The 21,087-nt window shown below is 33.2% G+C and overlaps 4 protein-coding genes across 4 annotated transcripts; 2 read left to right on the top strand and 2 right to left on the bottom strand.

Annotated features, from left to right (window-relative positions):
- Window positions 1-306: 306 nt before the first annotated feature.
- On the top strand, window positions 307-4,556 carry LOC100818144 (plastidal glycolate/glycerate translocator 1, chloroplastic). The gene is made up of 7 exons (XM_003516795.4): window positions 307-906; window positions 1,283-1,544; window positions 2,137-2,252; window positions 2,819-2,928; window positions 3,479-3,656; window positions 3,851-3,980; window positions 4,210-4,556. Exons 1-7 carry the CDS (start codon window positions 483-485, stop codon window positions 4,358-4,360), a joined length of 1,371 nt encoding a protein of 456 aa, XP_003516843.1. The 5' UTR covers window positions 307-482; the 3' UTR covers window positions 4,361-4,556.
- A 125-nt stretch (window positions 4,557-4,681) lies between these two features.
- Window positions 4,682-6,353, top strand: LOC100804279 (protein ALP1-like). The gene is made up of 2 exons (XM_014765194.3): window positions 4,682-5,505; window positions 5,596-6,353. Exons 1-2 carry the CDS (start codon window positions 4,948-4,950, stop codon window positions 6,292-6,294), a joined length of 1,257 nt encoding a protein of 418 aa, XP_014620680.1. The 5' UTR covers window positions 4,682-4,947; the 3' UTR covers window positions 6,295-6,353.
- A 2,275-nt stretch (window positions 6,354-8,628) lies between these two features.
- On the bottom strand, window positions 8,629-12,070 carry LOC100814427 (uncharacterized). Its single transcript, NM_001253194.1, is given in 4 exon segments — window positions 8,629-8,777; window positions 11,291-11,375; window positions 11,494-11,591; window positions 11,745-12,070. Coding segments are annotated over 4 exon segments (471 nt in total). The 5' UTR covers window positions 11,943-12,070; the 3' UTR covers window positions 8,629-8,687.
- Window positions 12,071-15,031: 2,961 nt separating this feature from the next.
- On the bottom strand, window positions 15,032-19,132 carry LOC100812276 (uncharacterized). The gene is made up of 2 exons (XM_014765180.2): window positions 18,299-19,132; window positions 15,032-16,577 (listed from the first exon to the last, which is right to left on the bottom strand). Exons 1-2 carry the CDS (start codon window positions 18,643-18,645, stop codon window positions 15,311-15,313), a joined length of 1,614 nt encoding a protein of 537 aa, XP_014620666.1. The 5' UTR covers window positions 18,646-19,132; the 3' UTR covers window positions 15,032-15,310.
- Between the last annotated feature and the right edge of the window lie 1,955 nt (window positions 19,133-21,087).

The following is a 21,087-nucleotide window of genomic DNA, read 5'->3' as shown; positions in this document are numbered from 1 at the left end:
CTAAGTGCATATTTGGATAAATATGATCAAAATTAATTATGAATAAAATTGATTTTGAAATATTGTGATTCATGTATAAATATTTTTATTATAAAATTAAGTTAATAGAAAACTCAGCATAAAATTTGACTCCACACAAAATTTATCTACAACTGTTTCTCTAGATCCTAAATCAATTATTAAACCAAACTTATACTATTAAATTTAACCATGTAATTCAACGTGATTCTGTGAGGTAAAAGTACCTAACAATCAATTATTATTTGAGTATTTATGTGTCCATACAACGGAAATCAACTTTCAGTTTTCATGGCTGAAACTTGTCCACATTCTTTGAATTTTGTCTTTTTCTGTTCTCAATCATGAATCATAGTCCTTCTTCGATCCTTATGGAAAAAAAAAAAACAATCCTTTTGCACACTCAACACGTAAAAGTTACACTTATCCGAGGTATCGGGCTCACAACTCATAGTTGTTAGCAAATGGGTACCTCGAAAAGTTGCAAAAGTGAAGAACTTTGCACAGAACTACTCGAATCCCAAACTGGGGACACTTCCACTGGGTCTGTGATTCAAACTTTGCGTCTTCAAGTATTTGGGGTGCTACATTGGGTTGTTTCACTAGGCCTCATTCTGGCCATTGACTTTCTCTTGAAGAAAGCCTTCGTAGCAGCTTCGATTGAGTTCCCAAGTGCTCTGTTTGGGATGTTCTGTATTTTCTCTGTTTTGATTATTCTTGATTGTGCTATACCTTCTGCTGCTGTGGCTTTGATGAAGTTTTTTGAACCAGGGATTATGTTCATTCAGAGATGGCTCCCTTTGTTCTATGTTCCCTATTTGGTTGTGCTGCCCCTTTCTCTTAAAGATATTCCCCCTTCTTCTGCCATCAAAATTTGCTTTATTGTAGGTATAGATTACTGGACAAGCTCTTATTCTTACGAGTTATGATCATGATGATGATGTTTCGAACACTCTATGATGACGATGATGGTGTCTGTGTGTATGTGTAATTAAGGTTATGTTTGCATAAATTTCTCTGTGAGTACTTATAGAAAAGAAAATAACAAGGCAAAATGAATTGAGTACAAGGATTTATGGAGAAATTTATCTTCAAGTTATGCATCTTAGCTTTTGGATAAGTTAAAGGAGAGAGCTTCCATTCATTTTACCTTCTTATTTTCTTTTTCTACAAGGATCTATGGAGAAATTTATCCAAATAGGGCCTAACTGTTTGTTCCAATTCCATGATTTGAGTTGAGACTGGTTAATCTTGTGATGTTCAGTTGGAGGATGGCTGGCTACACTTTGTGTGACTGGTATGACAGCTATTGGAGTAAGGAAAGCAGTGAAGACAGAGTTGATAGATGCTGAGCCTATGGAGAAGCCCTCTCCATTTTCTTCCATTGAATTGTGGGCATGGACTGGGATTTTCCTTATATCTTTTGTTGCTTCATTAGTTTACCCAACAGCACTGGGGACACGAGCCAGAACGTATCTTCCATTCTTGCTTGCTTCCACGGTGTTAGGCTACATGATTGGTTCTGGGTAAAGGTTCCTTTTCATCACTGCATAGTGCATATACACATTGAAAATGAATGTTTAGATGGCTTGTTCTGGGGACAATTTACTTTTTCTTTTTTTGTTTAAGATTGGTATGGAGCGAAAAAGTGTAATATTCTTGTACTAGGATAAATATCAACTTTATACGTCATGGAGATGTGACACACAACTTAATGCATATTGGCTGACTTAAGGATAACAAGCCGGCGACAAGCTCAATGGTGACACAAGTCAAATATGTCTTAGCAGGAACCAACTTGTGATAGGCTTACAATAAGTTTAGGACAACCCTCAAAATAGAACCTCAATGCAAACACTTGTAATAAGCCACTTGACCATTAGAGCCACGAGAGCAACACTATAAATTGGTATTTTGTAACCACATTAAGGGGATTCAGACATTCACACTTAACTACACTCGATCTCTAAGATCTCTCTCTAATTCTCTCATTCTATCCTAAGCTGCACGAGACAAATCATATTCCGTGTCCTACACCGTAACAATTCTCATGGAACATGATATTAGCATTTGATGAGATCATTGTAGTATTGCCTTTTCTTACTATTTCGTTTTCAGATTGCCATCAAGCGTGAAGAAGGTCCTCCACCCAATAATTTTCTGTGCGGCATCTGCAGAAGTAACAGCAGTTGTTTTTGGGTTTCTTTCCAAGTCAGGGCTTGATCCTGTTCTAGGTATAAATTATAATTTGAAGTTAAATGTGAAACTTACTATATTGTATTAGAGCTTGTTTGTTAAAGATATTAATATTCATGATTGCAAAAGCTAAAATTGAGCAGTTACGAGGCAAGTTTTCTCAATGGAAAAATCTTCCTTCTGCTCAAACATAATTTGAGGCACTTGCACTGGTAAACCAAATGAGCACTAAGTTGTTCTTTGGTTGCAAACTTTACAAGGAAATAGAAATTTATATTCTGACTAGAGATATCTTATGAGTTACTATAAGCATTTGAAGTGTTTTCCCATTCCAAATTCAAATGTGATTAATCATTACTTAAACCTTAGTATGACAACGAGTTATCCAAAACATGACTTATGTATTGTTAATCTTCAGTTAAGCTCACCTTATTTGGTTTGATTTGTGGCCTGATAACAACATTAATGTAAAATTGTGACACTAAAAGGTTTGCCCTCTTATTTAGCTGAGTGTTGTGCAAATTTATCAATTTACAGACATTAACATCTGTGTAATGACTTAGCCTTGATATAATTTTGTTGATTCTTCTGTTGACAATCACAGGATATTACCTTACAAACTCATCATCTGATCCTGGAGCCGGTGACATTCTAATGGGATTTTTGGGATCTGTTATTCTCTCATTTGCCTTCTCTATGTTCAAACAAAGAAAGGTAACCATCTAGATTTGTAATCGTTACTTCATGAATCCTATACTGCAGCAAAAAAAGTAAAGCAAATAAAAGCAATATTTTCTTTCGTCACAGGCTGTTTTTTTGTTTTTGACAAATTTAGGCAAGTTACCATCAACCTTATTGCTGGCCCATTCTTGATATGCTATTACTGTGTTCTGAATAATTAACAATGTGCAATAGCTGTTCAGTAAGTTATTTGTATATATTTTTCATGCCAATAGCTATTTCTCCCAATTTGGCCCCACCCCTAAAAAAAAGAATGAAAATACTGTGGCTGGATTAATGATAATGAGTTCTTTTTTATCTGTATATTTGCAAATGACTTTGTAGATATGGATTCAAATTAGAACATCGAACTACGTATCTTTTATTTCTGTGCACCAAATATGTTGATTGTCATTCATGAGCATGATATGTAGCCAAAGTCCCCAATATGAAACATGCTTTGTTACTTGTCTTTCTCATCTTTTAATCAACATTTAATGGCTAAATTCCATTTAAGTATTAATGATTCATCTACTGTTTTCAGCTTGTAAAAAGGCATGCAGCTGAGATTTTCACCTCTGTCATAATTTCTACCTTATTCTCATTGTACTCAACTGCTCTTGTTGGACGTCTAGTTGCTTTAGAGCCATCTTTAACTGTATCCATTCTACCCAGATGTATAACAGTGGCGTTGGCTCTCAGCATTGTGTCCTTTTTTGAAGGTAAACATCATGTTTTGCATGGCCATTTATCACACTCATTATGTATACAGAAAATCTAAATTGGAGCTAATGCAATAAATCTAAAGGCTACTTAGTCTGAAATTCTAGTTTGTTTTAACTTTTAAGTCCTACCATGCCTCCTTCCAAAGCAGAAGATAAACAATTTCATCTTTGAAATTTTGCCATGTCTGCAGGTGCCAATGCATCTGTCACAGCAGCTGCAGTTGTAGTAACTGGTTTAGTTGGAGCAAATTTTGTGCAAGCAACACTAGATAAACTCCGTCTTCGTGATCCAATTGCTCGTGGAATAGCAACCGCATCTAGGTATATTCTGTAATTCATAGAACCATTCATTCTGCAGTCCAATTTTCAATTACCATCATAGTTAGTGGTCATTGACAGTGCTTCTGAATGTGCACTGTCAAATTTAGCTGAGTTCTAGTTTGGAGATGAAGAAATAGTATGTAGGAAACATGTCATTAAGGTAGATAAACTATTTTCTTCTTGAAGCATATATGCTTATTTTTGCTTCCTCTTGGATCAATTTATACAGTTGCCACGGGCTCGGAACAGCAGCTTTATCTGCCAAGGAACCTGAGGCTCTTCCATTTTGTGCCATTGCTTATGGTCTGACTGGGATATTTGGATCTATACTTTGCTCAATTCCAGTAGTCAGACAAAGTTTGCTTGCAGTAATTGGCTGAAATTGTGGGTACTTCCATCCATCTCGCGTTTTCAGGACATTAAAGTGTAGATTGATAGTAAGAACCTGAGATTTAGTAGCACCATTTGTTGTATAGGAGGAAGTAATAAGATGCTTTTCTTAGAAAAAATAATAGTGAAAGAAGAGATGTATCATGCGGAGGAACTTATTGTTTTTATTCATAAGCTCTTTATATAGAGTTTAAGTGCAACACAAAACTTAAATACTAACAGCTTGCTAATATTCAAACTGATAACTCAAGTATAGATAATAAGTATAACATAGTTATCTTATCTAAACAACATAAAAATTTGAAATATAACAAAAGTTCCTAAAATTTAAATTATTCTATTTTGGTTGAAGTATTTGGTTTGTTTTTTGGTCGAACTATTATGGTTGTATTTTGGTTGAAATATTTGGTTTGTTTTTTGGTCGAACTATTATGGTTGAAGTATTTAGGTTATATATTTTGTGAAATTGTTGTGGTTAAACTTTAGTTATATTTATTTTATATATGAATTTGTATTAACTTTGATATTAACTTTGATATTGACTTATAACCATGACCATGACATAAATAATGAAGAAATGGATGGAGATATATATAATGAAGATACAAATGATGAAGATATAGATGACGAGGAAACAAATGAAGAATTTTATGAAGCCACATACACATATGTGATGGCAATTTATGCTTTAATAGATATATTAAATCAGTTTTTGAATATGATGCGTGGTGAACATATTGAACGTCCATTAACTCGACGACAAATTACTAGTCGGGGATATGACTATATACACAAAGCATTAAACGATGATCCTGCAATCTTTCGACAAGTATATAGGATGTATCCTGATGTATTTCGAAAGTTGTGCACGATTATAAGAGAAAAAACACCTTTGGAGGATACAAGATTTATTTGTGTTGAAGAAATGCTTGCATCATTCCTACAGATTGTCGGCCAGAACACTCGATATTGTGTAATCCGCAATACATTTGGCCGATCACAATTTGCTACAAGTGAAAATTTTCACAAGATTTTGAAAGCTCTGAACTCATTAGCACCTGATTTAATGGTTAGACCAGGCTCAACTGTGCCTGCAAAAATAAGGGAAAGCACAAGGTTTTATCCTTATTTTAAGGTATGTGATCATTATCTAATTATAACAAAATTATAATTATAATTGTGATTATTATAATAATATTTATGATTATTGATACACACACTTTAGGATTGCATTGGAGCTATTGATGGTACACATATTCCCGCATCAGTAAAAGGACGAGATGTAAGCAGTTATCGTGATCGTCATGAAAATATATCACAAAATGTATTAGCTGCTTGTAACTTTGATTTGGAATTCATGTACGTTCTTAGCGGGTGGGAGGGTTCAGCATATGATTCCAAGGTGTTAAGTGATGCTTTGGCAAGGAAGAATGGACTTAAAGTGCCCCAAGGTAAGTATTATCTGGTGGATTGTGGATTTCCTAATCGACGCAAATTTTTAGCCCCATATCGAGGTGTACGATATCATCTACAAGATTTTGCAGGTCACGGTAATGACCCTGAAAATGAAAAGGAATTATTTAATCTTCGGCATGCATCCTTAAGGAATGTGATTGAGAGGATATTTGGTATTTTTAAATCGCGGTTCACAATTTTTAAGTCAGCACCTCCATTTCTATTTAAAACACAAGCAGAGCTTGTGTTGGCATGTGCAGCACTTCATAATTTTCTTCGCAAAGAATGTCGTTCTGATGAATTTCCAGTGGAACCTACTGACGAGTCTTCATCTTCATCTTCAGTGTTACCAAATTACGAAGACAATGATCATGAACCCATTGTTCAAACACAAGAGCAGGAACGAGAAGATGCTAATATATGGAGGACTAATATAGGTTCAGATATGTGGAGAAATGCTAATAATTAGGCGAACATGAAGTGAGAATCACTTTGTTATTATTTTTTTAGGCAATAATGACTTTGTTATTAAAAGGTTTAAAATTTCTATCATTTTTATTTTCTTTATTCAAACATTATAATTTATTTATCATCTTTTTCATTCACTTTTGTAACTTCCGTTATTTTTTTGTTTAAAATGTATTAATCTTTCAAAATCTTAAAAATCCATAAAGTACTTTGAAATCTTAAAAATCTGTGTTAGAAATCCATTAAAATCTTGGGTTAAGAATCCTGATTGTAAAAAGTCTTTTAAAAAAAATCTTTTAAAATCCCACAAAATCAATACAATCCCACATAATCTTTTAAAATCTTCAAGATTGTTTTTGTCAAAATATTCTCTCAAAATCCCAATCCAATACACCCCCCTAAAGCATATTTTCTACGTAATACTACTGCAAGCCCAGTAATTAATTTTATTCATAAGGCCGAAGCTTCTGTCAAAGAATTTTTTGTCAAAAAAATCAATAAAAAAAAGGTAAGGGTGTGAACTTAACGAATAAGGGTAAGAATAATAAGGGCTTTCTTGAAGTCAAGAGTTCCAGACCAAGACCCAACCCACCTAGATAATCTCACTCAATTATTTGGCTTTGGCATCATTGTCTGCTTTTTGGAAAGATCGGTTAGTTCAACATAAAGTAATTTCATGTAAAATCTCTCTCTCTCTCTCTCTCTCTCTGAAATTCATGTAACATTTTAAATACATCAAATAGATACTGTACTTGTCCGGCCATGATTTATTTTTTTTTGGGTCAAGATCCGGCCATGATTGTATTGATAAACCAACTTGATGAACAAGTTTTTACATTTTCCCGGCATTCTTCAAGTTAACGGGGCCTCATTTTTTTTAATTATATATACAAAAAATTGAAAATTAAAAATTACATTCAGAAGCAAAAACCTTAAAAGATATTACAAGTATAAAAAATAAACCAAATTTTTATTTGTTTTGGAAGATAGATTAAAACATAACTTGAAATATTATATATTGTAGAAAAAGTTAAATTCTTTTCTAAAAATATGGATAACTTATATAATATTTTTAATTGTTCTTGTTACTATAACTTCAATAGAATGGAAAGTTTTATAATTAAAATTAATAATTTGTTGTGCTCAAATGTATTTCAAGAGAGATTGGAGTTATATCATCAATTGAAAAGGATTATAATGAATGTTTACACTAACTATCATGAATGTTCAAATACTTCAAAATGATATTGTTGTTAATTTGTATTTCAAGAGACCTATCATGAATGTTTACACTAACTAATGAAAATTATACTCATCCACGCCACTTCCACCGCATTTTTCTACTCCAAGCCCTACCTTTTGCACAATCACAAGATATAGAGATTTACATTTAACTCATGTTCTTCAATTGACATTTGTTGTATTGATTTATATATCCAATGCATCCCTGTTTCATTTTTAGTTTGATTTTGTAATTTCACTATTTTTAATTAATTGGCTTTACCATTAAAGTTGCTAAATAAGTATTGAAAACTTCATAATTTTTTGGTCGTCAAAATTTTGTATGAAAGTTGCTACCAAAATCTTATTAGAGAAAAGAAAGTAAAATTTGGAAAGTAAATGAATAATTAAAAATTATAATAACTTTTTGGTAAGTTAGTCGATGAACATAAATTTTTGGGAACAATAAACCCAAAATTAATAGTTAAAGAAAAAATCCTCCAATACATCACACGATTGATTTATTTTTTAATAAAAAAAAATTATTGCTCCATTTCCTATATTTTAAAATAATATTACTTTGGCTTAAATATCTCCTCATACTAAATATTAAAACTATCCTTATACAATTGGTACAAGGCGTAAATTAACTTTGTAAAAATTAAGAGTGAATACACGCTTATTTACTTTTAGATGAATTTTTTGGAAGAAAAAAAACAATTGGTCTTTTAAGGGACTAAAATAGCTAATTACGTGAATTTTGTTTCTGCTTTATGTTTATATAAAAATAGCCTTTTTCAGCCGAAACACAGTTTAATTGAAACGCTAATATAAACAAGAAATAGAGATATTCTGGCCTTAGGCTTAATTAATCCCTTATTACTCCGACATTTTATCAAAACTGAAGAAATCCAATGTATCACAAGAAAGGATGAATCAGCCACGGGATGTTAACAATATTGCACACGTTGTCCACTAAAACATGCCACTTTGAATAGGCATGACCTCCAAATATTATCAATTCTAACTGTTTCAAACAAACAAATAAGAAATTGCTCGGTAATTTGCTCGTTCTACAGATTCTATAATGTGAAAGTGAACAAATGATCAGAGTTAAAATGCATATCCTGATCGATCCTCTTTCATGCTGTAGCCAGCAACAACTTACAATGTCTAAGCAGAAAAATTGAGCTTCTTCATTACTTTGGCATAAGCCACTGGGACAATACCAGGTTTCCTCAACCTACGTTTTGATTTCTTTGACTGCAGTAGATACCAGAAATTCATCAATTTTAAGGACAGTAGAGATATAATTCATACAATTAAAAAGGCTATTCAAATATGCTGTAATGAGAGAGAATTTAAGAGAAGCAAAGTTAACTGTTTGGTCCCTGCCCCCACCCCTCTTTTGCTTGCTAGGTAACCGTGATGGTCTTGTAATTGATTTTAAAGATTTTAACTTGTTCAAATTCAATCCCTTGTCTTCAGTTTATAACATTGATATAAATTGGCCTTTGGTATATCGGACCCAAACTAGCCAAACTATTAAGACAATTATTTACAGTTACAATACTAGGATTCTTATTCTGGAAGCATGGGCATCCATATGGAGTGAATTGGAGAGCCAAATGCTCCCACTAAGTACAAATTCCGTATTACAGATATACATACGAGTATTTTTTGTTGCCACTGCTATGCATTTTGAATAGATTGCACAGTGTATCCTGAATTCGCCCATTGACATTTATCAACCAGCAAATATAGATAAGAATTAGAAATTCACCCATTGACTTCTCTATATGCTAGCTAATGAGAAAGAAGATAACTCCAATCTTTTTCCTACTTTTATTACACACTCACACTGATCTAAAGTCTAGACCAGGCAGAGTCAAGAGCAATAAATTGTGTTCAAATGAAGTGTTCCATACATTGTTCTTATGAAGATATTATTTTGAACTTAGTAATTAGTATATAGTTCTAAGTTCTAATTAACAGGAACTATGCAAAAGAATTTGAAGTAGTTACTAGATAGGTTAATTTTTTTTTTAAAATTAAATATAATGAAATTTATATATTGCTCAATAGACATGTAAAAGGTGATGCATATTTACAAGTGGACAAATTACAAATACTCCTTTTCACAAGAATTAATCTCATCAGTTCTTGTATACCTTGCGATCTTAAACTACTAGAGTTTTGTATGAATTGAATAACAAGGTTGACTTCTATCTTTTTGCTTTGAAAATCCTCAAATTAGTTTAGAACCAAAAAATCATATATATAATTTTTTATTATCTCTTATTTATTTATACAGACAAATTTTTATCCACATTTACTTAAATTTTTAGCCCACCAAATTTTAGTCTAATTAGGAATATTATTGAGCTAGGCTTCAAAGATGTTTGGTTTGCTTAATTTTACATGAAAACAATTTTACCACAAAATGCTCTCTCTGCGACATTATGATTATAAAATTTTCTTAACACACAATACAAGCTGTACTACAATAGAACCTGACTGAAAATATTTCCATAACATTTTGTGAGCATTTTGTACTGCAACATCTCATACCATTGTTATTTTCACAGCAGACAGCTGATGGGGGAGTTAACAATTACTATTGCAGAAACCCATGACCATGAGGCAATGGCCCACAAACATGTCAGTATCTATATCAAGTAACCATATTGTGGAGAAAAAGACTGCATGAGGAAGCTGATAGCAGTCCCTCGTAATGGTGAGCCTAGAGAAGGGTGCCAGTTGCCAACTGGCCCAACAGCTATGATGACATAAAAGGAAACATGTTATGCATAGCATACAACAACATCCATCATAGCACAAACCCAAAACAAGGGCAATGTCAAGTGAAATCATGCTGGATTGATCTATAGAGCATACACCCATGACAAATTCCAGTGCCACTTACAGGACTGCACGACTATTTTGCATTTTCAAATGTTTGCTAATACCTTATATACAAGCATACCATAATTATTGCCTCATCATCCAGTCAATTTTCACAACTGTGCATCCTGGGGAAACACAGGTTGCTCTATTTTCTGAAAATGATGAAATCCAAATCATAATCTAGTCATTAGTACTACAACTATTACAATTTCCATTTTCCAAAACAATTTCACTCCTCTGAAAGAAATTAGCCACTATTTCCTGTTATGTGTTTGGCCTATTTATTTTAAGGACTTCAGAATGTAATGTGTACTACAAATGCTACAGCCTACAGGAAACATGCTTAGGAAGGACATCAGCTGTTCACTGTGAATATAATTGAGTCAATAACTTTGTCAAAATGGGCTTTGGTCATTTATTTGCACCTCATGCATTGAGATGGAAATTTTGGCAATGAGTATGATGTGATTTATTTGGCAATTCACAGTTTCACAATGAAAGAACAATAGAATAATCAAGGATTCTAGATAAACCCCCCCAAGAAACTCACATCTCAACAAACCATTACATTGAGTTTGTTTAGATAAATTTCTCAAAAAGCACTTACAGGAGGAAAAAAAAAAGAATTAAACTTCCTTCATAAGATAAAAATACCTTATGCACCTCAAAAATTTGCATCAAAGAGCTTCTATAGAAGTTTTAGTGTGCAAGTTAATTTTAACTTGTAAGAGAAGTTTAACTCATTGTACCTCCTTATTTCCTTCTCCTATAAACACTTACTTATTAAGGAGTTTTTCGAAACAGGGTCAGAATCAAAAAATCATAAAACCTTATGAGGTGGAATAAAGAGAAAAAAAAAAAAAATGAACCTTGAGATGAGCATTGTGACGCTTGCCCTCCTTCCAGCGCCTGATGTTCCCATCATTCATTGTTCTGAATCTGGACTTGAAAGACCTGCTCCACCAATAGTAAAACTACTTACTCCACAGTACAAACACACACAAAAAAAAAAAAAAAAAATCCACACACACACTGAAAGGTTATAGGAGTAATGAGTGAAGACGAAACTTACGAATAAGATTTCATTTTGGTTTTCTTAACCTTGGAAACGGTTGGAGGCACCGGCTTTCGCTTTCTCTCCTTGGACGAAGCATGTCGCACTTGAACCAACTATATACAACAAATTTAAGCTGCTATCACAATCACGATCCGAATAACAACCTCAGAATATTAACATCAACTTTGTTTTTTTTTTAAAAGTTCAAAATCAAAATGCTTTAATATTTTTCAGAGTCCAAACGCAGCCGTATAAGAAGGACTTACGGAAGGGGAAGGATGAGATGCGTGGAGAGGCCATGAGGAGGAAATGAAGGAAGGACGAGAAATGCGGAAATTGGAAGCGGAGTGAAGCGGTTGCGGCGGCGGCGAGTGGTGGAGGAGACGGCGAGAAGAGGGAGGTGATAGAACTTGGCGTGATTGAACGGCGGCGAAACAACGAAGTTTCGTCAAGCTACGAAGCATGGTGGTTTCACTGATTTTGCACTCTGCACAAAACAATCGAACCAAAACCTGCGTTTCCTAAAGTGCTTTTTTCTTCTTTTTTTTCCCCTTCAATTTGGGGGTTGAGTTTTTCTTCTTTTTTTTGGCAATTCTATTTTCTGAGTTTCATGTTGAGATGAAGATGTGGGATAATTGGGCTTTGTTAGTGAAGGCCAATACGTTGGACTACGTAGCCCGCCCATGGCGTCACACCAAAAGAAAGTAGGTTCTTGAGTGCTGCTAGGTGCACCCAGCAGTTTTGTTGGTGCACCCAGCACTTGTTGTGAAAAGTCCATAATATCCCTCAGTACTTTTTTAAAAAAATAACCCTCGCCTCTCTCTCTCCCGCCCCGAGATTCTGCTTCTTCTTCCTCGAACCTTTATGCTTCTTCTTCGCGTTTCTGCTTCTTCTTCATTCTTCTTCTTCTTCTTCGCCTCCTAAGTCAACCTCAGAGCATTTCTTCTTCTTCTTGGTTGAGGAGATTGTCGCCATTGCCGCCATTGTTGCCGTGATTAGAAGGAAGATGTCGTGGTGCATTTTTGGAGGCTTCCGCAAAGAGCAACGCTGTTGTCCATCGTCGAGGGAGCTTTGTCACCGTCCACAATCGAGTAAGCGCCGTGAACCTTTTCTTTTTCCACCAGTGTTGCCGGCGATGGCGTAAACCGCTATCTGAAAGTTGCTATGAGTTTTACGGATCACCTGATCTGTAAAACTCACAACTTCATTTTAATTTAAAAATTGCCAAATATTTGATACATTGTGTGCTTTTTTTGAAATTAGGAATTTTGATTATTAGAATCACCTCTGAATGTATGCTAAATATTTGATAAATAGTGTTATTTTGGATAATATCTACTATTTCAATTTGATTTAATGCGAATATGTAATTGTCTTTTATGTAATTGCCACTTAGAACTGAATGTGGTATCGAAAAACTGATTCAAACGCCCAGACAACCTCAGCAAATTAAGTTCAAAAGTAACATGATTAGGACAAATCCCTAAAACTTGATCAATAGTTGATCCTTGAGAGAAAAAGGAAAATGGAAAATCATTGCTTCACCTAACTCACCTACCTAAGGAAAAGGAAAATGAGAAATCATTGGTTATCTAAGATCCTTATTTTATATAACGTACTAATATTTTTAAATTCTCTTATAATTACTATTTTTCCTCTTATACTAATGATCATGTAAAAAAATGTATCCTAAAATAGTTAGTATTTAACTTTTTAATATATTTATAATATTACTGAAATGATCAATTATAAAAATAAAAAATAAATTAATGATGATAATATTAATTTTATAAGATTATTATTATCTTTTATCTATTTACTAATTTTTATTAATATGTATAAAATAACCTTAAATAATAATTATAATAGGACTCAATAAGTATTTTAATATCATCTAAAAAAATATATTATAATATCATCGTATGCAATAAATGTTATTTTATATAAAATTAATTATTTATAATAAATCAATATTTATAAATATATTATAATTATTAAAATAAATAAATATATTTAATTATATTATAATTAATAAAATAAATATCTTTAAATGTATAAATTATATTTTAAATTTGTAATAAACAATTACGGATCAAGTTGATCGGAAGAATAATCAACTTGATCCGAAAGTTAGCGTCTCACTCTTACGGATCAACTTGATGCGTAAGAGAATTCCGAATCAACTTGATCTGTAAGAAACTTTCGGATCAAGATAATCCAAAAGTCTCTTATGGATTAAGTTAATCCAGAATTCTATTACGGATCAGGTTGATCCATAAAAAGTAAGTCAGGAGTATTTTTATCATTTATGAATTTTGCCGGATGCACCTAACAACAGATTTTTGTGAGCAGGATTTAAAAAGTGATGGTTTTCGGAATTCAGTTGCAGATTTTGCAGAGAATTATTGCTTCTCGTCAAAGACGTTGAATATAAGGGCCCTCGCTCTTCCAAAGTAGCAGACTAGCAGAGGAGACTGGAGAGAGTATAATTGAATAATAAATCAAAAGTACTTTTCAATATTAATTTAATTAAAATATACTCCTAATGTCTGTATCCAAAAAAATATACTCCAAATGTAATTTTTTTTATTATCATTTAACTATTGATTATTATGTTTTTTATATCCGTGTGAATTAAAAATAGATATAAAAAATTTAAAATAACTCAAGTATTTTATTCAACCAATTCAATTAAATTCCTTAGTATTTATAAATTATTATGTATGATAAATCTATTAATTTTTGTAATAGTTACTTTTAAAATTATATTTAAAAGAATTTTTTTATTAGTTGTAGCTTAAAAACTTTACAATGGTATGAAAATTATTAAACTCTAAAATAAATAATTTATCATTCACACATAGTAGTATATAGTTAAGTTTCTATGGTTTAACATACCTAAAGTTCGCATAATTAATTAAGATATTTATTATTAACATGATACTTTCTCAATCACATTTTTCTTTTTGCTAGACAACTACCAAAAAATATGTTACTAACAATCCTCACATGATTAATTAATGTACATCTAGGTAAAATCTTTTTTATAGTATTAAAAATTATCTTTCTAAGCAATCATGTTATAGGAATCATAATCATAATACTAAAAATTTTATAATGATTTTGATATGTTTAAAAAATTTCTAAAAATATTTAGGCTAAAACTTTCTCGCCTTAGGAGCACCCCATGAGAATATTTTATTAGAAAACGCAGTTAAGAAAAAGTCACGAAGATGTAAATTTCTGAAAGTTTTTTTTCTTAATATTTCGTACTAGATTTAAGTATTTAACTTCATCTTAAAATTCCTCTATGAAATGCCCCGTATGTTTAATATTTATTCCTTATAATCTTACAAGATAAAACTTTAACTCTTTATAGTTTTATTGTATCTAATCTTTAATCATAAGAGTTTTATTTCATTCTCCTCAAGTTTTGATATTCCCTCGTACACCAACCCGTTTAACAATGGTATATTTGAACCTAAAAAATATTTAAATGTCACGAATGAAGCATATAATTAAATTAGGCAATTTGCATGAGCACGCACGTAGATTTATAGGCAGAAATGATGTATAAGAGAAACAAATATGACAAAATACTAAGACAGTTACACAAGCCAGCAGCAGCAGCACCCAAATCCTCAACAGAGACCAAACATCATATGCATGCACAACAACAGTAAAACTAACTACCAGAATACATCTAAAAATCAATCATAAAAAGAAACCTTATAATACTACTCTTGCATGCATTAACATCATTTTGCAAAGAATCATATGACCCACAAGACAACAACAATAATAATCTTCTTCATTTTCCAGTTTCCATTATTCAAACGCGTGCAGATTCCTTAGAATCCAAGCCAGGCAGCACAGCCGAACTTCTCTCGCATTCATCTCTAACGTGCCCCGCAGCAACAGCACCACCAACATCACTGATGTTCCCGAAAAGCAGTACCACAATTCCAGCAATGGCAGTGCAAAACGCAACTCCAAACGAGGTCCTAACTCGTCCCGGCGCGACCGACCCCACCGTGAACCCCACGCACAGCCCTGCAGCTCTCATCCAAGCATACCAAATGGAGAACGCACCTTCTTTGCCAGAGGGAGCACAGTCCAACACCAAGAGCCTTCCAAAAGCGTATAAAATCCCTGTGGCTGTGCTTTGAACTGCACCAAATAGCACCAAGTGGCCCCATTTCCAGTGACTGTGGCCGTAGTAGAATCCAAACCCTGATGACAAGAGTGACAAAAGAAACCCCACAATTTGCATCTTCACAGAATTCATCTTGATCACGTGCAACAAGGGTTGTAGCAGTGACAAAGAAACAAGAGGAAAAAGGAAGTAGGTTAGCCAGAGATAGAGCAAGTGCAGTGGCTTAATGCAGAGTTGTCCCACTATGAAAATAACTCCTCCAGTGAAAATTGACATGGTGGTGAATGAGGAGAGGAAAACCCCTGCAAGGCCTCCAATTGCATGAGGGTACTTGAAGATGGAGAAAGGGTGGAGCCTTGAGGAGAATGAGATGGAATCAGTGGTTCTTCCTATGGCTGTGACAATGTGCAAAACCCCAACAAGCCAAATTAGGCCACTAAAGATTGAAACAACCCAGAGACTCATCACGTCACGGTCGTTGTAGTTGAGTTCCCGGAGCATATGGTATGTGAATGATGAAATTAAGGCTGCTCCGAGGCATCCAGCCGCCGTGGCATGGAGGGAGAGCCTGCTGGAGACTGCTTGCCTGATGGAGAATTCGCTTCTTTTTAGGGTTGGTCCTGTGAAGCAGCGGATCATGAGGCCTAGGTGGTGGGTGTGAGCAGCGCTGGCCACCGTGCTGGCCGCGACAATGCCGGCAATGTAGGGAATGAAGATGGCTGTGACCTTGAAGAAGCCTGCAGGAAGGCAGAAGAACACTCCAATGCCTGTGGCTGCTGCTGTGATGAGCTTTGGGAAGTGGCCATCAAGGTGAAAGGAAATGAAGCCAAGAATTGGAGCAGCCAGGGCTAGTCCTGTGGCCCAAGCAATTGATGTCCACTCCAGAGCAGAGAAGTTTGATCCACCACTGGTTCTTATGGTGTGATTTGTCAGTTTGCTATACCTGCAATTGATTCCACCACACATCTCAACTTTGTTACTACATGTTTTAATTTTAATTTAGATTACACTTTAATTTTCAATGCACCTTCAGTGTCAACTAATAAAAAATGGCCATTGATAGAACTTTTCAGATAATTGTCAACAAACTTATCATGCATGGCAATCTGGCATTAGATTCTTTAAATTAACTAGTAGCATCATTGTTCGACCAAATGTTGTCTTAATATGTTGACATAAGGAAGAAAAACACCTTATACAGAAAGTGGATAATCTATTTATTCTTTAAATTAGTAGTAACTACTAGTAGCATAACTATTTGTTCAAATGTTGTCTTAATATGTTGGCACAAAATATCATGCTCATGCACACATAAACTGCTTGCTGTTTATGGGAATGCTGCCATGGTTTTAATTGGAACTTTGGGAACATGCAAATGCACATGGAGAGGACTATTTGCATAGTGAATACTGTATCTTTGTTTAGTTCCTGTAGTTATATAGTAATCCTGCAGTGAGTACATTAAGGCTGTGTTTGATTTGTGTATTGTACACGAAGAAAAAATCCCTTAATTCTTAGTGCAAGCACTTTTGTTTAGAAAAAAAAAATTACAAACATGAATGGATAATAAAGTATAGAAACAGTTTCATGCTGTCGGCACTCTGAATTGTCGTTAAACTGGCTATCATATCATAACCAAAATAAGCTAACTACCGACAATGACTTGAGTTAAATTTGAATATTTTGCTTAAAGGTTGGCTCAACGCTTCAAAAGCCAAAAAAGAATTCACGTTTACGCGTTATTAAAGGTGCATACTTTCTTATATTATACTCTTATTTTTAATGTGAAATTTGTTACTATAATGTATGTATAATACTACAGATCTTCGATGTAAAGAAGTGACGAGTGTAAATAGTGTTTTTTAGAAGTTAATAAAATATAGTTAAGTGGAGTAACCCGACATACAATGCATAATTTTACCGTTGTTGTGGATAATATCATGTATATCTTAAAAGTTTAAAAGGTGACTGATGACTTTTGGGAGAGTCCGACAAACATTTTGATACTCCCGAGGAGGAAAAGCATAGATTTTTACTCTCTCTCTTTCTCTCTCTTGTTTTGGCCAAGAATACAAGGGCATGGCTATGGTTTGTTTTTGTGTTGTACATCAAAGGTCGACATGGAAACATAGTTAATAAATAGGGTTGATGTCCGATGGGTAAATGAAGTTGCTTTGAAAAAGGAATCTTAACTCTTGAGTAGAGTAAGAGTAAAGTAGAATTGTAAGAAAGCCACAAAGGACACGGCTTTTCATGATGGCGAACTATAGTGGAACCAAACGGCTCAAAAATATTATTTTTTTTCTCAATAAAAAAAGTTAAAAATAATGGAACCCTATGCTCAGTTTGTCACGCTGCCTAGTTTTTAAAACCACAAAAACCCTTTTTTTCCCCTACTTAATCAACTCTCATAATACCATCCATGGCCACTAGTCCACTATAACAACCTTTCCAAAAAAAAAATTGCAACACCCAAAACGCCAAAACATGTAAACTAGTCTGGATCAAGACCACAGAAGAAAAAACACACAGTAACCAATTTTTTTCCCCTTAAAAAATGGTAGTTAGTGGCGCTATTACTAGTTAAAAACAAAAGAACCTTGAAGATGTTGAAAATAATTAGCAAAAAAATAAAAAATGAGAATGTGGACTTAGACGACTTACAGATGAAATTCCTTTTGTGAGCAGTGCTTGGTTGGGTGGTTTTTGTTCCATTCCTGAAGTGAATCTGCAGCAGGGAGAGGCTGTAGCTGACTGATAATGAGAGGGAACACAACAGGAACAAGCACAGTTTGAACAAAGTAGAAGCAAAACTCATAAAGGTACCACCCCATAACCTCAAACCCTGAGGGCTTCTCTCCCACTTCCTCAGTGTACCCATTATAAGGCTCTCTAGCCCTCAAAATTTTCATGGCACTGTTGTGTATGTCTGGCCTAACCGTGGTTCCTTTTCCACCCTCTTGCACCACTCCTGGTGCTCCTCCTTCAGCTTCAACCGTCACCTCTTTCATCACTTTGTTTGAAGGCAGAAGAAAAATAATGAAGAGACACAGGTAGGTGTCAGAGAGAGAGTAATGGCTGAGGAAAGAGGAAGAAGAAAAAAAAGAGTGGAGTTGGAAGTTTAACACAAAGGTGACACTAGGGAATATCTAAAGGGTGGGTTGGGTTTGGTTTGGTTTTGTTTGTTTGGTGTGCAACTGTACACAGCTGGGGCTAATGAAACTTTCTAGGGCGTGAAACGGCCTTGTTTTAGTGAAAGTGTGTAGTATAGTATATATTACTATAATTTTGCTACCCTTACTTTATTTTGTCTCTTGGGAATTGATAATAAAAAATATCGCACACTGAGACGTTACGAAAGAAGGAAACGTCGCTACAGTGCTCAGTTTTTGGGTGTGGAAAGGATTGCTATTTATAAATTTCATTTAAGAAGGACACTAATTGGTCCAAAGCTGGTCCAGTTGGTAATAGTATACAACTAATTAAAATCTTATAAGAGTATGTCAAAACTTTTTTTTATACGAACACGAGTTTGTATATGTTGTTAAAATGAATAATTACATTATATTATGTAAGTATCTTTGTAACAATCATTTAAATCTTGAAACCTACTTGTAAGCATGTGCATGATTGGCTTCATTCCAGCATCAACAATAGTAATAAACTAGGTGAAATCTTAGCTGCCTGTAACAATAAGCTCAGACTCATTACAAGTTCATATGTGAATTTAGCCTGTAGATAAGTAAATTAAGTTGTTCATGCTCTCTCAAGGATTTTTCGATTCTATACTAATCCACGACATTTTTATTATCTTTCATATTATATCAATGCTTTGCTTAATTACAAGTGAAATTATATGAGTTAACTATAGTATAAGAAATTTTTTTGAAACCTATTTAAATTCAGATGAACTCTCAATATCTAATTCAATTAAATTTTTATTTATGAAAAAAATATAATATAACAGTTATCTTCTTTTATTTTTACATTTTTCTATATGTATGAGCCTGAGATTAAATCTCAAATAGTATGTTTAATAAATAAAATTATTTGTCGATGATGTCATGCGATGGTAATAACTTTTATCTATACTATGGTGTAATCCAAAGCATATACGAACGGCATTACTCAGGAAAAATGAAAATGTATTTTTTTCTTCTAACTTTTTCGAATAATTGATGTAACCCATAAATATATGAGCTGCATACTGCATGTTATTGTTATTTGGACATATTGGTTATTGGATGCTCAACCAGCGGCAACAGGTTTGTTCGTTGCAAATTAAAAATAAATGTTGTGATGTCTTTTACCTTGTTAGATTCTGTCACCTTGAGAAAAGTTACAATACAAGTATTGAGATACTCTCGAGTTACATATATAATTTAACAAGTCACACTTGGTGCGTGCTTGCAGCAAAATCTATTTTAATTTCTAGCAACGTCTATATAATAATAGTAGTTAAATACCACCATGTTTGTATGTTTGTTGGTTAATTATTTAAAATTAAATTCACACATTGTAGCACACGTTTAAATGTACAATATGGTTAAAATTAATTTAATTATGTATTTTTTTCTTAATTCTCAAATTCATTAGGAAACAGTGATTATAACTAATTTAATGTTCAATTAAAAGATAAATAAGATCTAATAAAAAAATTAATAAAATTATAAATTTAAATCTCTCCACTAACAAAAACTAATAAAATTAACAATTAACATTTATCAATAAAAAATATAATAAATAATTATTTATGTTAATAATTAAAATTTAATATCATTCAAATAATTCAATCTTTAACTTCAACCATATTAATAATTTGTCTTAAATCATTTGAATAATTTAATTATGTATACATTCAATAAATTTTGAATTAACTTTATACACTTGCGTGTTGTCGTGTTGCTTGTTCCGTACTTTATGAATAAACTAAACTGAGTAACTGACATTTAAGCGGTGGAAATATCCATGTTATGTACCCTACAGATTTCTCATCAAACGGTCAAATTAATAACCTGGCTTATATACTTACTGGATTAAAGTGTTTTGACTTGTACACGGCTTAGTAACTTTTACGAAACTCATGTAACAAACAAAAAAAGAAAAATAAACTTTTACGAAACTCAATCACAAAGTCTGGCCATAAATTATAAGGGATATTAGTGAAGATTGCCCCAAGAAAAAATATTCAATATTAAGCCTTCGTTTAGTGAAAGAGACACAGAGTAAAAAAAATAAAGTGAAAATAAAAAAAGTAAATATATTTGGTAGAAAAGAAATAAGACCTAAGAAAAATTTATTGTATGAGGTTCAGAAATAATTTTTATTCTATTTTTATCTATTTTTAATAAATTATTTGTCTATTTTTTATTTCTTTTAAACCAAATACATTTATTTCTCACCTATTTTTATTTATTTTTCTATTTTTATACACCATATTTTTATTTATTTCT

Source organism: Glycine max, chromosome 1 (assembly GCF_000004515.6).
Source record: "Glycine max cultivar Williams 82 chromosome 1, Glycine_max_v4.0, whole genome shotgun sequence".
In the NCBI taxonomy this organism is placed as follows: domain Eukaryota; kingdom Viridiplantae; phylum Streptophyta; class Magnoliopsida; order Fabales; family Fabaceae; genus Glycine; species Glycine max.
This window is presented reverse-complemented; position numbering and strand designations above follow the sequence as displayed.

What these genes read in the sequence shown, in the direction of transcription:
- LOC100818144 (XM_003516795.4), top strand. Translation starts at nt 483, where the DNA reads ATGGGTACCTCGAAAAGTTGCAAAAGTGAAGAACTTTGCACAGAACTA. An exon ending in CAAAATTTGCTTTATTGTAG is followed by an intron (nt 907 to 1,282) that starts GTATAGATTACT and finishes TGTGATGTTCAG; the next exon opens with TTGGAGGATGGCTGGCTACA. An exon ending in GGAATAGCAACCGCATCTAG is followed by an intron (nt 3,981 to 4,209) that starts GTATATTCTGTA and finishes CAATTTATACAG; the next exon opens with TTGCCACGGGCTCGGAACAG.
- LOC100804279 (XM_014765194.3), top strand. Translation starts at nt 4,948, where the DNA reads ATGGATGGAGATATATATAATGAAGATACAAATGATGAAGATATAGAT. An exon ending in GGTTTTATCCTTATTTTAAG is followed by an intron (nt 5,506 to 5,595) that starts GTATGTGATCAT and finishes CACACACTTTAG; the next exon opens with GATTGCATTGGAGCTATTGA.
- LOC100812276 (XM_014765180.2), bottom strand. Translation starts at nt 18,645, where the DNA reads ATGAAAGAGGTGACGGTTGAAGCTGAAGGAGGAGCACCAGGAGTGGTG. An exon ending in TCACAAAAGGAATTTCATCT is followed by an intron (nt 16,578 to 18,298) that starts GTAAGTCGTCTA and finishes AATCAATTGCAG; the next exon opens with GTATAGCAAACTGACAAATC.